General features: G+C 50.9%; 1 protein-coding gene across 15 annotated transcripts in view; it reads right to left on the bottom strand.

The window, feature by feature from the left end:
• Nucleotides 1-1,387: 1,387 nt before the first annotated feature.
• Nucleotides 1,388-16,151, bottom strand: part of Jakmip3 (Janus kinase and microtubule interacting protein 3) — a 109,733-nt gene continuing 94,969 nt past the window's right edge. For 12 of the 15 annotated variants that reach the window (XM_051145528.1, XM_051145527.1, XM_051145526.1 and 9 more), the window contains 10 exons: nt 15,711-15,773; nt 13,802-13,900; nt 12,561-12,659; nt 12,419-12,478; nt 9,368-9,433; nt 8,184-8,252; nt 8,020-8,097; nt 4,309-4,512; nt 3,311-3,376; nt 1,388-1,456 (listed from right to left, as the gene is read on the bottom strand). In XM_051145528.1, coding sequence (XP_051001485.1) covers nt 1,406-1,456; nt 3,311-3,376; nt 4,309-4,512; nt 8,020-8,097; nt 8,184-8,252; nt 9,368-9,433; nt 12,419-12,478; nt 12,561-12,659; nt 13,802-13,900; nt 15,711-15,773 — 855 coding nt within the window. In that variant the 3' untranslated portion in view covers nt 1,388-1,405. The remainder of the gene's footprint in view (nt 1,457-3,310; nt 3,377-4,308; nt 4,513-8,019; nt 8,098-8,183; nt 8,253-9,367; nt 9,434-12,418; nt 12,479-12,560; nt 12,660-13,801; nt 13,901-15,710; nt 15,774-16,151) is intronic. The other 3 variants (XM_051145533.1, XM_051145534.1, XM_051145541.1) reach the window with 1 other exon arrangement.

The following is a 16,151-nucleotide window of genomic DNA, read 5'->3' as shown; positions in this document are numbered from 1 at the left end:
CTGAAGTTCCCAGGCTAGGCCCACCTGCTGAGGCTCTTTCAGGCCAGGAGGGCCACACCTTCACCGTGTCTGGGCTGTGTTTTGATCCACATTCTTCGAGGCCAGGCCTCTGCATACTCATCTCATATTCCCCCTGGCCTCTCCTCTGCTCTTTCCACTGTGTTCCTGGCTAGTAGACTGGGTTAGAATTCTAGCCTTGGTGTCTGGGGGGTGGGGTAGAGGGCCCAGTGGGAGGTCATAACTCTCATCCGTCCTCGCAGAGACACCAACGTAACAGAACAAGGTTGGGCATGGGATCTGTCCATCAGCAAGTGCTCAGGACCACAGTGAGTGACTTGAGTGTGACACCCAGGGTCACCACTAAGACCACAGCCTTCATCTTGCCACTTAGGAGCAAGTCTGGGCAGTTCTGAGCTCGTCTTCCAAGATGGTCACTAAGGGAATGAGGGGAAGGGGGTGTCCAGTGTGGGCTCCAACAGGGGAGCAGTTCTTCCCCCTGCATGGCAGGGAACGTTGCACATTGCTGTGATCGGGATGGGGCCTGCTCTCTGGGCTGAAGGTCACGAGGACCCAGCAGCCAAGGTTAGGCCTCTCCTAGAGAAGCACTAGTTAGCAAGACCAGTTCTAGTCCTGGCTCACCCCGAGTGGACAGTGGCTACAGGTCACAGTGTTTTCGCCCTCATCCTCCACAGGGCGGGGCACAGACCCCAAACACTTCCGAGTCTTCAGTGTTGAAATGCAATTTCCCATGTTTTCTCTGCCACCTGCTGCGCTCTGGTCCCATTAGAGGACAAAGATCCACCTTCGCAGAGGGCTGGAGGGAAAGAGACACAAGCACGGGACTTAGGGGATGAAGAGAGATGGCAGATATGACTGCTGCTTCCCTGGAAAAGCTCTCTCTGTACCCTCTGGATAGCAGATCCAGAGGCCTGAGATGAACTGTGTCATCATGCCATAAGTGTCATCACCTCTGAGCAGCATGTGGTGACCAAGTGTGTGGCATATGCTTTGTGTGCAGGCACAGCAATGGCTCTACCATTCCCATGATTGTGAGTGACCCAGTGACTTGGGGATCTGGAATATGAGCTACAGAAGACACAGAAAAATCATAAAGCTACCTTCTGCTGCCTAGTGAACCCTGAGTTCTGTACCAGGTTCCAGTCATGAGCCTGCCTTATACCCTCTCATGGGCCCAAGGCCTGGAAAGGGGCTTCTGGTTTCTGAAGGGAAAGTAGCTTTTCAATGAGCCTCTGGAAGAGCCAGGAGTGGCCTTTCTGCTTCTCTGAGGGCAAGCAGGCAGCTGCCTAGGTGGCAGGACCACCACTGTCTCCCAGGAAAGGGAGCAGGATCTTCACTGGCAAACCCAGCCTCTAATGTACTTACCAGTTCAGGATGCCAAGGGCAGCTATGACCAGAGAATGAAAGCTAGGGAGAAAAACAAGAACAAAAATAAAAACTGAAAAGGAAAGGGGGAAGGTGGAGAAACACAAGGAGAGAAAAAGAAAAAGAAGAGTTTGTAGTTTGTCTGGAAAGAAATGTGCCATGATCATAGACAGAGAGGGACTGTGGCCAGCTGAGGAGCAGGCAAGAACAGGGTGTGTGCAAAAGGCTTCATGAGAAGGCCAGCTTAGGGTGACAATGCTGCCCCCAAATGGGAAACTAGGCACCATCCAAAGGCTCAGCAAGGTGAACTTCCCCAGGGCCGGAAGTCTATGGAGAGTCACTGAGCTGGGGATGATACTGGAACAGCAAGACTGTGTTGGTACCCAGCAAATACAAGTACCATAGTTTAGGTGGTGGTTCCTTTATAAACAACAAAATATACTGATACTCTGAGTAGATCTGACACTTGAAATATTGGTTTGGGTTGGGCGTGGGGCCAGACTAACTGGAAGAAAACCAAGCAACTATATTTAGGCATTTAGTTAAATTTGAAAACCCAGACACCAAACTTAATGATTGCTCTAGTGTTAATTCAAATATGTGCCCTTGGGTTAAGACACAAGATGAAACAGCATACAGTCTGGGAAATACTTTGAGTTGCATTTATTGAATCAGAAGTACCCCATAGAGTAGCTAGCATGCTGGCCCACGCTTGAGCTACCTAGCAGTCCCCAACTTGTAACTTCTCTCTAAATAGAGTGGAAGTCTTTCCACAGGGCTCTACCTTTGGGGACTGATATCCTAAGATTGTCAGGTCAGAAATTATAATGTTGAAAACTAAGGTGAATAGCAAGACCATGTCCTTTCTAGGCCTCGCTGGATGCCCAGTGTGCATGTCAGGTGTTTGCCCATGTGGCCTGGAGTTTGTAGGGAGCCTTGTTGGTGCCTTTTTTCACATCCTCTGCCCTGCTCAACTCTTGGGTTTTATCTTCATGGTAGACTTAGGAATTTATGTCAAGTCTGCTGGGCAGTGACAACAAAATGCCTCACAGATGGCAATTTGTGTCACTCTTAAGGTGGGATGGGCTGGCTGAAATGGCCAGCTGCTGGAGACTGCTCTGCAGAGGGCAAGGAACACTTCTGAGTCCTGGCTAAGACTGGTGAGGAGGTAGGAGGTCTAGAGGCTTTCCTGCTCAATTGTTGCCTCCTGTTCTCCCTAGAAGGAACAACCTGGCAGGTGGGTCCCGCTGCCCACCTCCTGCAGCCTGTCACTCTGATGAGATCTGTCCTACAGGCAGGAGAAATCACAAGCCTCAAGAGAGAAGCCAGGTCTGGCTCCAAATCACACAGAATATGCAACTGCCCTGAAAAGAAAGCACAACAGCCCACAGGCGTCCAGGTTCTTAGGGCGCATACTTTTCAACTTGGTCTGGGTAGCACTGAGTTTGTCCATACCAGTGGACAGAGGCTCTGCACCCCAAGCTACAGAGCCAGAGTCTGGAGAAAGCACTTGAACTCCTGTTCACTTGAAGCCCAGCATTGCCAATACTGAACACACTGCCTGGGGATCAGGGGGAAAGGTTCCTGTGCCCTGTGAGCAGCTCTTGGGGATCATGGGCTGTCTTTCTGGAAACTTATCTTCAGATGGCCAAGCATGAGGGACCTGGAGGGTTAAATGCTTCTGCACTGCCCAGGGCACCAGCATGGAACAGGACCCCAGGTCACTGGTCCAATATATGGATCCAGAGGGGAAACTAAGGCAGTGTAAAGGCCCTGTGAGGGGCTTCTGGTTCTGGCCCAGTGTACCCACAGCTCCGGCCCAATGGGCTCCTTTTTGTTCATCTCCACTCTGCTTTGCCTGGGCTGCCTTGCAGGTCAGCCCTCAGGGGAGCGCAGCTCCCCACCCTGCCACATCCATTCATTTTACCTTTTCTTCCAGTTCCTTTATTTGTCTCTTCTGGGTTTCTATTCTTTCTTCTAACTCTTTGATTCTCTGAAACATTAAAAGAAGGGAAATATTCAATAGTCAGAGAATTGGGTGTGCCAATTATAAAAGGGTCAAGCTCTCCCCCTCACTTTTTTGGTGACCTACAATAGCCCACAAAGCAGCTACTGTGTCGGTCCAGCCTTGCACCACTTCATGGTCCCCAGTTTACTTCTCAAATAGAGTGAGAGTCCTTTCCCACTTCTCCTATGGGAAGGACAGGGCCAATGACCTCTGACTTGGTCAGTGTTTACATGGAAGAGCAAGGAATTACTCTACGGCCTTTTCCCAGGCGACCAGCAGTCAGAACCACCAACCAGAAGAAACTTGCTTCTGTGGCTGAGGCCTGAGGCCTTGGAAGCAGCAGAGTGCTGATGAGAGCCCATTGATGGACCAAAAGCAGAGGGGTGACCCTCCTCATCCTGACCACCCAGAAGCCCAAAAGAGTCCATGGTGGGTTCATGAGCGAAGTGGCTAGTGGTTGACAAGCTCTGTCAGATGGCTGACTGACCATAAAGGGACAGCAGCATCCAGTCTAGTAGCTTAAGTAAATCTGTACTCCAAGCTTTTTTTTAAAGGATGGTCTGGCGTGGGTGGGCTGTGTCCATAGAAACTATTTTCAGGCTAGCCCCACAAAGGCAGAAGCTGTGCCTGTCATAAACCACAGGGCTGGGTGATGGTTAGCTGCTGTCCGCGGACAATGCTCTTACCATTATGGGGCGGTGTCGTATGGAAGACCTGGAAGCCGGTTCCTGGAAAGCTGCCACTCAAAGGCTTTAGCAACACAACTGCTAGACCAGGAGCTAGTTAGGAAGAGCTGCAGCCTTGAGTGTGAAAGGTGGCTGTTGTGTGGTCACTGGAGGACACGGCTGTCAGACCCCTGGGAAGCTGGGTCTTGGGGAGCCCACCCGACCCTCTCTTCCCACCCCCACTGCCAGCACCTGCTGTGCTATCTGCAGCAGTTCCATGCGCTCTCTCAGGATCTGTGCATCACGCTCTCGCAGCTCGCTCATGACCTGGCGCTTCCACTGCTCCACGGCCACCTTGAGCTTCTCCCGCTCTTCTTCTGACAGCAGCTCGGCCACTTTGGCCCCGGCTTCCTGCTGCAGGGCATCATACAACATGGCTTCCAGCTCCAGGATGTGCTGGGGACAGGAGACAGGCATCAGCCCTCCCCTTCTTCGGGAGTGGGCCCATCCTCTCCTGGGTGGACAGCCTTGCCTCTCAGCAGGGTTCCTGCTGCTGAGGGAGTGTGCCTACTTATCTCTGGGGAAGGGCCTGAACTGTCAAAAGTACCTTACCTATATTCTAGCAGGCACCATAGAAGAGCCAGGCCAAACACCAGCCAGGACTCCCTGCAGATGCCCTGGTCCCACAGTGTGCTTACACTCCTGCCTCAGCTGCTGATCAGAGGAAAGGGAACGTAATAAAAATCAGAACCCCACTCTCCTATTGTTTGTTTGGTGCTGGGGATGGGACCCAGCATCTCAGACATGTTGGGCAATAACTCTATTGGTGAGGGTCAGACCCAGACCCTGAGCACCAGCCTTTTAAAACAAGTGTGATTACACATGGCTAAGAATAAACACCAAAGAGGCCTCACATATTCTTGCTATCGAGAATTTTAACCCTCGACTTCATTCATAGTCGAGGATATACCAGAGCATGAGCTGTAGTCTCCCAGACAGACTTCCTTGCCTTTAGACTATAGTCTGAACTATACCATCCTGAACTAGCAATGGCCCTAGAGTAAATATCACCATCATCTGACATACAGCCTTCTGCAACATCAGGGAGTAATCCCAAGGACCTACAGATGGTTGCTCACGTAAGTTCACCACAAGATCATTCTGTGAAGATTGCTGAAATATAATAAAGATGTGTGCTACAATAAAGAGAGCTGCGTTCGAACAATAAATTTTGAAAACCTAGGATGGCACCAAAACTGGAAGCCATCATCATCACTGCAATTACCACCATCATTATCATTATGATTATCACCATGCTACCACCATCATGACCATTAGTCAGCATTACCACCATCACCACAGCTACCATGAGCATCAGCACAATTGCCACTATTATCATCATCATTGCTACTATCAGCAGTACCAGCACTTTCACCACCATCACCATTGCAACCATCACCATCACTGCTAGCACCATCTCATTGCTACCATCATTATAATCACCACCATCACCATTGTTGCCATCACCATCACTGCTAGCACCATCATCATTGCTACCTTCATTATAATCACCACCATCACCATTATCACCATACTCCCACCATCATGACATTAGTCAGCATTAGTCAGCATTAATCAGCATTACCACCATCACTGTCACCATCCCCACCATCATCACTACAGCCACCCCTATCATTGCCACTACCATCATTATCATCTTACCATCACCACCACTGTAATCATCATCGCTCCCATCATTACTACAGCTGCTCCTATCACTACAAATACCATCGCCACTGCCACCACCATCACCTTCACCATCACCGCAATAACTGCCACTATCATCATCCCCACCACCATTAATGCTCAGTCATCCTTATCCTCGTGGCTCTGAGATCTCCCCACTTGAACTGAGTCTCAAGAAGGAACATTTTCACAGCAGTCGGCTCTCCTATACTTCAAGCAGCCAAACAGGTCTCCTCAGAGGCATCAGGACTACCTGTTGGGCATGTTACCCAGGTAGTGTTTGGGGGCAATAGTTTTCAATTTCTAGGTCTCCCTGGCAGTGTCCTCCCCCATATAGCAGGGAGCCAGCTGTATGCGTAGTGACAGGGGTGTGATATTAACTATCCTGGGGAGGCAGCTTCTCTCTCGGGACCTAATATTCATAAGCCAAATTTTCAACCTAGAAAGGGCTCTATGCTCACCCCAGGCACCGGAAAGCCACATACTGTACTGCTGAGCAGATAGCTATAGTTACAAACCCTAGCAGAACTGCAATTGCTCAGGATGTAGCAAGGTGTATGACAACCCACAAAGACATCCTAGCAACGTGCTGGACTCAGACCAGAGTAGGTCTTTGATTCTCCTAGCAAGTTCAGGAGGAAGAGTCGATATCTTTACTTGTCAAGAGGGGCAAAGGCCCCAGCTTCCAGTCTCTCTGCTAGTGAGTGACCAATAAGGCCAAACTCAGACGTTGTCATGCTCCAATGCCCGCACCTGCTCTCAGGCACACTTAGATGACTAGACGCTGTTTCTGAGCTATTGCCATAACCTCTCTGTACCTTTAAGGACACTCAACTGGACAAGACACAGCCTGCAAGATAACAATCCTATACAAGTGTAACTAACTCCTAGAGGGAATATGTGGGCTTTGGTTTCCCCTAGGAACTCTCCTTGTTAAGTGTCCCTATTTCACCAACTATGACCCAGCACTTGACTGAGGTCAGTGTCCTCGGAACAGAAAGGCTAACAAATGTTCCAGTGCAACTCCTTAGTCTCTCAAGCTGATGCTATCAAGGACTGGCTTGTCGGAAGCGACACGAGTGCTGCCTGGTCTGGAAATGGTTTGCGTGTGTCTCTGGAGGTTTGGGGTGCCAGAAGTTTGGTTCCGAACATACTAGTACTAAGGTGGTAGAGACCATTTAGTCATCAGGGTGCTATCCTTAGAAGGACTCAGTGTGGCTCTCAGGGACTCAGAAGTGGATTGCTATAAAACGGGCAACCTTGGCCTCCAAATCCCTCTGGCTGGCTGTCTTGTCATGATCTCTCCCTTCCCCACATACTCTCGCCATGATGCCATGTTGGAAGACAAACAGATTCTTTTGGGGGGGGGTTCGAGACAGGGTCTCTCTGCGTAGCCTTGGCTGTCCTGGACTCGCTTTGTAGACCAGGCTGGCCTCGAACTCACAGTGATCTGCCTGTCTCTGCCTCCTGAGTGCTGGGATTAAAGGCGTGAGCCACCACCACCCGGCGACAAACAGATTCTTTACCAGCAGACGTAGTTGCCTAATTTTGGACTTTCAGCTTCCAGAACCGTGAGCTAAATAGACCTGTCTCCTTTACACATTTCCTGATCTTGAGTATTTTTTTTTAATAGCAACAGAATGCAGACTAACATAGGTAATGATGAAACATCATTGGGCTTTCAATGTTCTCTTTCAACAGGAATATTCCCTTTAGGTTAGACTCCCCAAAGGATGACCAGATAGACGGCACAGGTCAACCTTGCATTTCTCTGAGTTAGTTCCTGATGAACAAAGGGAGGTCTCCAGTAGATTCATGTTCCCTATGAATGTTCAGCTGTGTTCAGTTAACTCCGAAATGCACTATGTTCTCACTAATTGTCATATCAACTAATTCACTGTATCTACTAGTTCTCAATGTGCCTACACTCGTGTGTCCATGTGAGTCCCCCTGTGCTTGTTCTCACACTCATGTGTCCATGTGAGTCCTCCTGTGACTGCACTCACACTCATGTGTCCATGTGAGTCCCCTGCGCCTGCACTCTTGAAGTATTTGCTGAATGAACAGTAACACGTCGTCAGAACTCAGGCTGAGAAAGGCAGAGAGTGACCACATATCCTGTCTTGGTGCCTCTTAAGGGGTTTGAGCCTGGCTGCACAGGCCTCCGAGATGTTCACTGGGGTGGATAAGCAGGCAGATGTCTGCCACGCCTCTCACCTTGTGGGCTTGGTCCAGCACCTGCTTCCTGTAGTCCAGCTCCTCATCCAGGTAGCCTTTCTGCTTACTGAACAGTTCCTGAAACACAGAGGGCCAGAGCTTGGCCTCAGGCACTCAGACCTGGTAACATCAGTTTCAGGGGCACTCGGGGAGATTGCACTGACCTTCTCGCTCTCCAGATCTACCATTTTCCGCTGTAGTGCTGACTCTGTCTCTTCAATCCTTTGGAGCCACTGGGCACAAACACAATGAACAGGTGACGGTGACTCCTAGCATCTCCCTACGAATATCAATGCCAACACCCTCCCACCCAACTTTAAGGAGATAGCCTAGAAGACGATCAAGGGAGGCCTGGCTACGGAAGGGGAGTTAGAATTGAGCTGGCATAGTGGGCTCCAGGTACCCAGCTAGATCCAGGACCCACTAAGCATCCACCTGACATTCAGATCACCTGCCACTCCTGCCTTCCCTGGGAGAGAAGGGACATTTGGTTTGGGGAGCAGCAGAAGCAGGCACATCTTAGAACTCTACCAGGAGAGACTGGATGGTCAGTTTCCCAATATCTTTGTTTACCTGGATCCCCTTTTCCTGCATGGCTAGAGGGCTGAGGAAGAGCTGGTGGCCCACTGAGCAAGTCTAGGCTAAGGGCAGGACCAGGATGAGGCTGGGAGGCTAAACAGAATTAGATCAGGGAACCAAGGACCACTGTCACTTTTACAGACTCCATCCAGCTTCCAACCTCTGGGATGAGATAGAGAGGGGAGTCAGCAACGGGGCAGTGTCTGTGGGAGGAGGTGGAGGTGGAAGTCAGCATTGGGGTAGCATCTGTGGGAGGAGGTGGAGGTGGAAGTCAGCATTGGGGTAGCATCTGTGGGAGGAGGTGGAGGTGGAAGTCAGCATTGGGGTAGCATCTGTGGGAGGAGGTGGAGGTGGAAGTCAGCATTGGGGTAGCATCTGTGGGAGGAGGTGGAGGTGGAAGTCCGCATTGGGGTAGCATCTGTGGGAGGAGGTGGAGGTGGAAGTCTGCATTGGGGCAGCATCTGTGGGAGGAGGTGGAGGTGGAAGTCAACATTGGGGTAGCAACTGTGGGAGGAGGTGGAGGTGGAAGTCAGCATTGGGGTAGCATCTGTGGGAGGAGGTGGAGGAAGAGCTGTTTGGACCAATGTTTGGCTGCATCTCCTCTTTGCAGAGGTATATAGCAGTGCTGTTTGACCTGTGGGGACCAGTTCCCCAGATGGACAAGAAAGACCTAGGGACCATGCCCCTGCCCTGAAGGCCCTCCTTCCAGGGAGAGTATCTATCTACAGGACCCTGGACCCCTCCCAGATGTCTACAAAGTCCTTGTTACCTTCTCTGCCAAGGTCAGGACTGTCCTGGCTTGAATGACAACCACTTGTTCCTCATTGGTCAGATTCTGTGCGCAAAAGCAGAACACAGAGTCAAAGTCAGAGGTGGGGGTGGGGTGGGGGTGGGTGATGAAGGGACATGGAGCTGGGGCTAAAGGTACTTTCATGCATGCAATTATCCACTGCATCTCTGATGCCCTTTACCCCCATCTTGTCCACTCTGGGGCACTGTGCACATCACCCTTCCCTCCCACTGCCAGAACATCAAAAGTCTAAGTGAACCATGCGGGGCCACGTAACCAGCAGGCAGGCTTAAACTACATCTTGGAGACAAGTGTTTCTCTGGCCTGCCCTATCTTTACTTAAAGCCAGAACTATGCTCTTGTAGCCATAGTGAGGATTAAGTATCCATGGCTATAAAAATGATCCCAGTTTCTGTGGGGTGTTGGTTTTGCTTTTTTGGTGGTTCCCCCCCCCCAAAAGAGCTTCTAGGTGATCTTCCCTTAGGTGGTCAAATCTCAGTATTTGTCTGACTTTGGGGACAACTGGGTCCTCTATCTGGATGTGGCGAGCCACACACTCAGAGTAAGGCTGCCAGCTGCATCAGATCTGGCTGCCCAGTTCCCACATGCGATGAACTAAGAGGAGCAGGGGTTGTGGCCAGCTAAGGCTAGAACAGGGGCGCCCCCTCTCTAGAATGTCTATGACTGGCTCACTCAGGAAACTAGCTCTTTCCTCCTGGAAGGTGAGCTCCATAAAGGAAGGTGTCTCTTTCCTTTCCCCAACCTCAGTCAGAATGAGATTCCTCACACATCACTGCTCTGGCAGGCAGGCATGTGGCTGGCACTCCCGGGGATAGGCAAGGTGTCAGCCTTATATACTAGTGCGGGGCCTCAGTCTCCACTACTCCCTTCACCCATACTCTTCTCCCTCACATACCTCCTCACTCAGCATTACTGCTCCTCATCCTTCCTTGCTTCTCATCACCTCTCCTACTCTTCACCATTCCTCCTAGACTCCCTTAGAAGCTTCTAGAAACTCATTTCTTTCTAAAGGCAGAGCCGGGTGGCCACAGCTTTGTCTGCTGGGCAGGATAATGACTGTTGAGGAGGCTGACTACTTGGATGATTCGAAACAGGTTGAAGTGCTGTTGGTGTCATTTTTTTTGGTGTACAGTCTAACCCTCTGACCCCTAGAGATCAGGTCCTAAAGCCCGGCTTTGTCAGAGTGCTGTTTGATTAGTCTGTAGCCCTCTCTGCCCCAGGTGACAGTAGAATGACTGCAGCAGCTTGAGCAGTACCATCTGCAATTAAGGATGGGCTTCCGGCCTTACTGCTTTCTCTACTCTGCCCTCGGTGTCCTGGCTCCTGGGGAACCTGGGGCAGGTAGAAAATGCTCTGGGATTTGTGTCTGATGATGGCAGCCATAGCACTCATGTACTGTGACTATGAAGGTGATAGTCACTTGGTTCCTCACTAGCAAAGCCACTGAGTGCTTCCAGAAAAGGCTCACAAGCTCAGAGTCTGCACAACACACTGCTGGACTGTGACAAGTGCAGAAGGGACTGCCAAGGTCCATATCTGTCCATATTCCTGCTGATTGTAATCCTTATCTGCCCTGTGGTCTATGAGAGTGACCTCAGAGGCTGTATAATAATCCTGAGGTAATCATGCTAAGTGGTACTTTTAAATGAGCAGCTACTGGGTTAAGGAAGAACCCTGACATGCAACTGGATGGGACCATTACCCTAACTGCCATTAAATCAGCTGTGTAACCTTCTGAAGCTTCAGTTTCTCTAGCAGGAAACCAGAAGTTAGAATCCATGGCAGAACTTAAACCTAAAGCTAGACCCCAAGGTAGCTATCCTCGCTATGGTATGGGGATTCACCATCTTTGCTATAAGAAGACCACCAAGAGTGGTTAAGGGGTAGACATGGCCTCAAGGAACTCCCTGACGGTGAGTCTCCCAGCTCTGCTCCTCACTGCTTCCCAGGAAATGGGTAGATAAAGAGAAAGGTTCCTGTCAACACCAAGCCTGACACAGGGGGAGTGGGACAGATCAACAAGTGTGTGATAAAGAGTGGAGGACAAGTAGGTAAGTGAATGCAGGATGGAGGGAAAAAGAGAGAAGGCGAAGGGAGGAAGGGAAGGAGGGCTGATAGAGGACAGATGAGTGGAACTAAGATGTATGGATGGGCCGGGCATGGTGGCGCACGCCTTTAATCCCAGCACTCGGGAGGCAGAGGCAGGTGCATCAATGTGAGTTCGAGGCCAGCCTGGTCTACAAAGCGAGTCTAAGACAGCCAAGGCTACACAGAGAAACCCTGTCTTGAAAAAGAAAGAAAGAAAGAAAGAAAGAAAGAAAGAAAAAGGATAGATGGAAAGAAGATAGATGGATAGCTATGTGGTAAACAGAGCATAGCATGGATGGAACTGGATAGATGGATGATAAAGGGTGGGTGGGCCTGTGTATGGTAGACAGAAGATGCTGCGGATATTTGCTAGGAAGCCGATTGCTGCGTATGGCGCCCCCTCCTGGCTGGTCGCCGCTGGCTATCTTGCACGTCCGTGGCTTCTGTCTGGCTGCTGCCCGCTGGGTGGGTGGTCCTGACTCGTCTCTTGCGGAGTTTGCTGTCTCCTGGCCTTTCCTCCACATTAGCTTTGGAGATTGCCTAAGGACTCTACTTGCATCCCTAAATCAAGGAACTGAGAATCCCAAAAATCCTGAGTTGCCTAAGAATGACACCCTCCCCCAAACAGCCTGCTGTAGTCATGAAAGAGCTATGATCCAAAGAGGGTCCAGACACAGCACGTGTGACCGGAAGTAGCAAGGACTGCAAGGCTGAGCCCTATGGGTATAGAAACAATGAGCCAAGATCAGACTTTCCCCAAATTCAGGGGGCTGTTCCAAGCAGGCTCTTCACCTCAGGGAAGGTCTTTGTCCAGGGTAGCCTGTGATGGGACTGGAGTAGGCTCAGGGGGCCCCTGGGCCTGAGGGCTGGGCTGGGGTGGTCAGCATGAAGAGGCATGCACAAGGCAGGAGAGCAACATACACTTACGGCGTTGTCCCCCAGGATATCGAGCTTCTTCATCAGCTCTGTGACCAGGATGTCCTAGGAGGCAGACAGAGAAACAGGGCAATGTGTAAGCGGCAGCTGGATGGACCACGGGAGGTGCAGCAGGAGAGCATCTTACCGTCACACCTTCGGCTTCACAATACACCTGCAGGGGGCTCTTCCCATCCACGAAAGGTGTATGATGGAAGTTGATGGCAGGTGACTTCCTCTCCCTCTCCTGAGACAAAGAGCAGAAGTTGGGCATGGTAGGGGTGGCCTGGCCTTGCCCTATTGCCTCTCTCTGCTGTCCTGAGCTGGGGCCAGGGGAGCGCTGACCAAGACCCCCCCCCCCCCACTAGGAGTCAAGGTGATGTGGTCCACACTCAGCTCTGGTAGAGTCAGTCCTTGGACAGAAACTTCCATGGATTTGCCCAGAAGATTGTCTCTGTGTGCTTGCTGCCCCAGGTGGTAGGATGCTGGCGTTATGGAGCCTTGGCAATGTGGCCTATGGAACCACTTTATAGTTCACTTGCTCTTCCATCCCCAAGTCCCAGGGAGAAGAGGAGGCTTAGAGGACAGATCTCAGATAGTCACCTATGGGACTTGCACAATGAGCACTGGAGACCACTGATGGTGCTCGTGGACCTTAGACAAAGGACACACACCGGAGCTCAGGACTCATGGAGAGCAGCCAATCAGCGTCTAGCCTTTTGGTGCCAGGAAGGTAGATTGGGAAGACTCTGAGCAGTCGATCGATCTGGACTCAGGCCTGTGTGGGAATGTCCATCAAGGACACACCTGTGCAATAGTTTCCTCTGGATTTAGTGAGCCATACTGCTCATCTGTCTTCACAGTGAAAGGTGGCAGGGTGACCTGTTCCCCCCCCCCCCCCCCCATGCACAGCTTGACCTTCTCACAAGAATCACTGCCTCTCCTCCTCTGTAGGTCCCAGGGGAGGGCACAGGTCAGGGGACAGCAGGGCAAAGTTGATACCACTCCCCCATGGAGCAGCTTCTATGAATAAGAAGGGATGTCTGGTGAGCTGTCCCTGATATGGGTCGCCTCAGTTCACCTGCAGCCACAATGCTTTGCTGAGGTCGTAGGTCTGGAAGCAGTCCTGAGCTTTCTGTTTGTTTTGTTTTCCTTTCTCTTTACAATGATGGCTTCCTGTTTGTCACCCCTCGTCCCTACCCTGGTGACCTCACTTTACCCATCTGCCCCATCCTTCCTGGGAGATACACAGGCCTCTTTCTCTTCCCCATGTGGCCTTTGGGATTCTATTTATAGACTCAAAAGAGCTGAGAGGTCTGGGAAGAGGAGGCCAGCTCATGGTCCTGTGGCCCACCTGCTTGGGTGCCCCGCCCCCTTAGCCTACCCTACCTCAAGCTCCAGGATCCTGAATTCCAACAGCTCATTCTGGTCCTTTCCATCCTGGACCTCGTGCTTCAGCCTGGCCTCCTCTGTTTCCATCTGTTTTATCTGAAGAACAGGAAAGTGGATAAAGTGCGATGGCATCTGATTCCCTCCAGAAGACACAGAGACTAGCTTTCTGGTCATCTGCTTGCTTCTGTGAGAACAGGGCGCTTGCCCGGAACAAGGCTGTCCAGAGAAACAGGCTCCACAACGATGTAGAAGGAAGGAAGCTATTGAGGACAAGTCCATGTGCAATTCCTGAAGCTCAGGCTGGTTCATGACCCCGGGGGAGGAATAAACGGATGTGTGGTTACCTGGTCATGCTCCAGATGTGACATGGATAACTCAGGTGTGTTTAATTAGGCCTAGTACTGAGTGAACCTGATGTAGGGTCCCGCCTTCCTGAGAGCGAATGCACAGGGCTGGTATGTAACTCAGTGTTAAGTGGCAGGGCGTATGCCTAACATGAACAAGGCCCCCGGGTTTGATCACTGGCATCACAAAACAAGACAAAACCCAAAGGTTAACACAGTGTCTGCCGCCAATGGTTCACATCCTCAGCAGCTCCATGGAGACAGGAGGTTCACTGTGGAGCAGGTGGCTGTAGCCATCTCTCCCAACACTGAACTTAGAGGCCCGTAAATTTGTCCTAATATTCAGGAGACCAGCACTGTTGACATCCTCTGAGTGAGCCAAGTTAGCCAGGACTCATACTGAGTGCTGACAGTTCCACAGTGCCAGTACTGAGCAAACCTGTAAAGCACTGCAGATGGAAGACTGTGACTTTGTGCTCATCATCTCCAGAGGAGAGCACAGGTGTATGCGCCTGTGCATGTATGTGCACACACCAGTGTGTGATTTGCACATCTACATGTGTGCATGTGGATGCCCGAAGTTGGCACAAAGCATCTCCTTCAATTTCTCTCTGCTTTGTCTTTTGATACAAGGTTTTGCATTTAGAATTTACTGATTCAGCTGGCTGACAAGCCTCAGAGACCCTCCTGTCTCCAGCACCCTGGTGCTGAGATTGTAGACACACGCTGCTGCACCCAGCTTTGCGGGCGTGCTGGGATCCGAACTCAGGTCCTCATCCTTGCTCAGCAAGCTCTTTACCAACTATCATTCATTCAGCTCCCTGGAGATCACAGATTTTAAATGGGCGTGAGCATCTGGGTGTGCCCATGGGCATTTAAATGTGGGTGTGCATGAATGGCCATGTGTAGTGCTAATGGAATCACACCTTTCCTGTCCAGGCCCACCTAGCGGAAGGTATGGTAGTACCAGGAGGCTGCTGAGGCCCCAGTAAGAATAATGTGAGGGCTCTTCTCATGTGTTTTCTGACCTGTTTTAATTAGATAGACTATATCACAGCCAATAAAGCTACGCCATGAAAATGGGGTTGACATTTTTTGAGTCTCTTATTATCAGAGACCAAGAGAGCCCATAGCTGGCGGTGCTACTAGGTGGTGTCCTATGAGTCGCACAGTCAGGAACAAAATTGCAGGTTCACCTGGGGACTCTCAAAGGGGCTGTAAGGGATGTAACCTGAGGACATTCAGCTTCATGGTGAACTTTGTTAGAAGTTCCCTGACCCACATGGCTCAAAACAAGGTGGTTTCAGTGATCTCTCCAGCCATCCTTACCCATCAGCAGTTACTACAGTGACAGCAGACACAGCTCTGTCAGACCTGGGAGAAGCTGCCCTGGTTTCCTCATCCAGAAAGTGGCATGTCTTGGGCGGCTACAAGGCGAACCAGAGAAAGGCCCAGAACGTATGCCCAAGTCTACTACCAGCCCAGAACGTCTCCCACATACTCCACAAGCATAAAGGTGTCTTTCCAGATGCATGCACAGCTGGGAGTGGGGGGGGGCATACCTTTTCTACAAGCTCTTGATTCCTTCGGTACAACGCTTGCTTCTCCTCAATCCACTTCATATCCTTGAAAATAGAATTGGAATGCAGACATGAGTGCCCTACAGGAGACCACGGCGGGGACACCTCCAGGGCACTGGGCAGAACGGGACACACCAGAACCTGCTTTCACCATGGCCAACCGTGGGCAATGAATGGTAAGGAAAACCTTTGTGTGGTGCCCATTCTGTCTAAGGTCTTGAAAAGAAATCAGGTATAACTAGGCCTGCATCAAGAGGGCATCGCCATGGTGTCATGGGCTACTACACAGACAGCATCCCAGGCCAGGGTTACTGGACCAGGCTCTCAGTGAAGTGGAACTGTCACAAGTCCAGTCCCAGGCAAGTGGGAATTGGTGGCCACGCGGAGTGGAGTCCTGTCCACTATACACTCAAGATAGCACAC

The sequence above is a fragment of the Acomys russatus genome, chromosome 5, assembly GCF_903995435.1.
Source record: "Acomys russatus chromosome 5, mAcoRus1.1, whole genome shotgun sequence".
Taxonomy (NCBI): Eukaryota; Metazoa; Chordata; class Mammalia; order Rodentia; family Muridae; genus Acomys; species Acomys russatus.
This window is presented reverse-complemented; position numbering and strand designations above follow the sequence as displayed.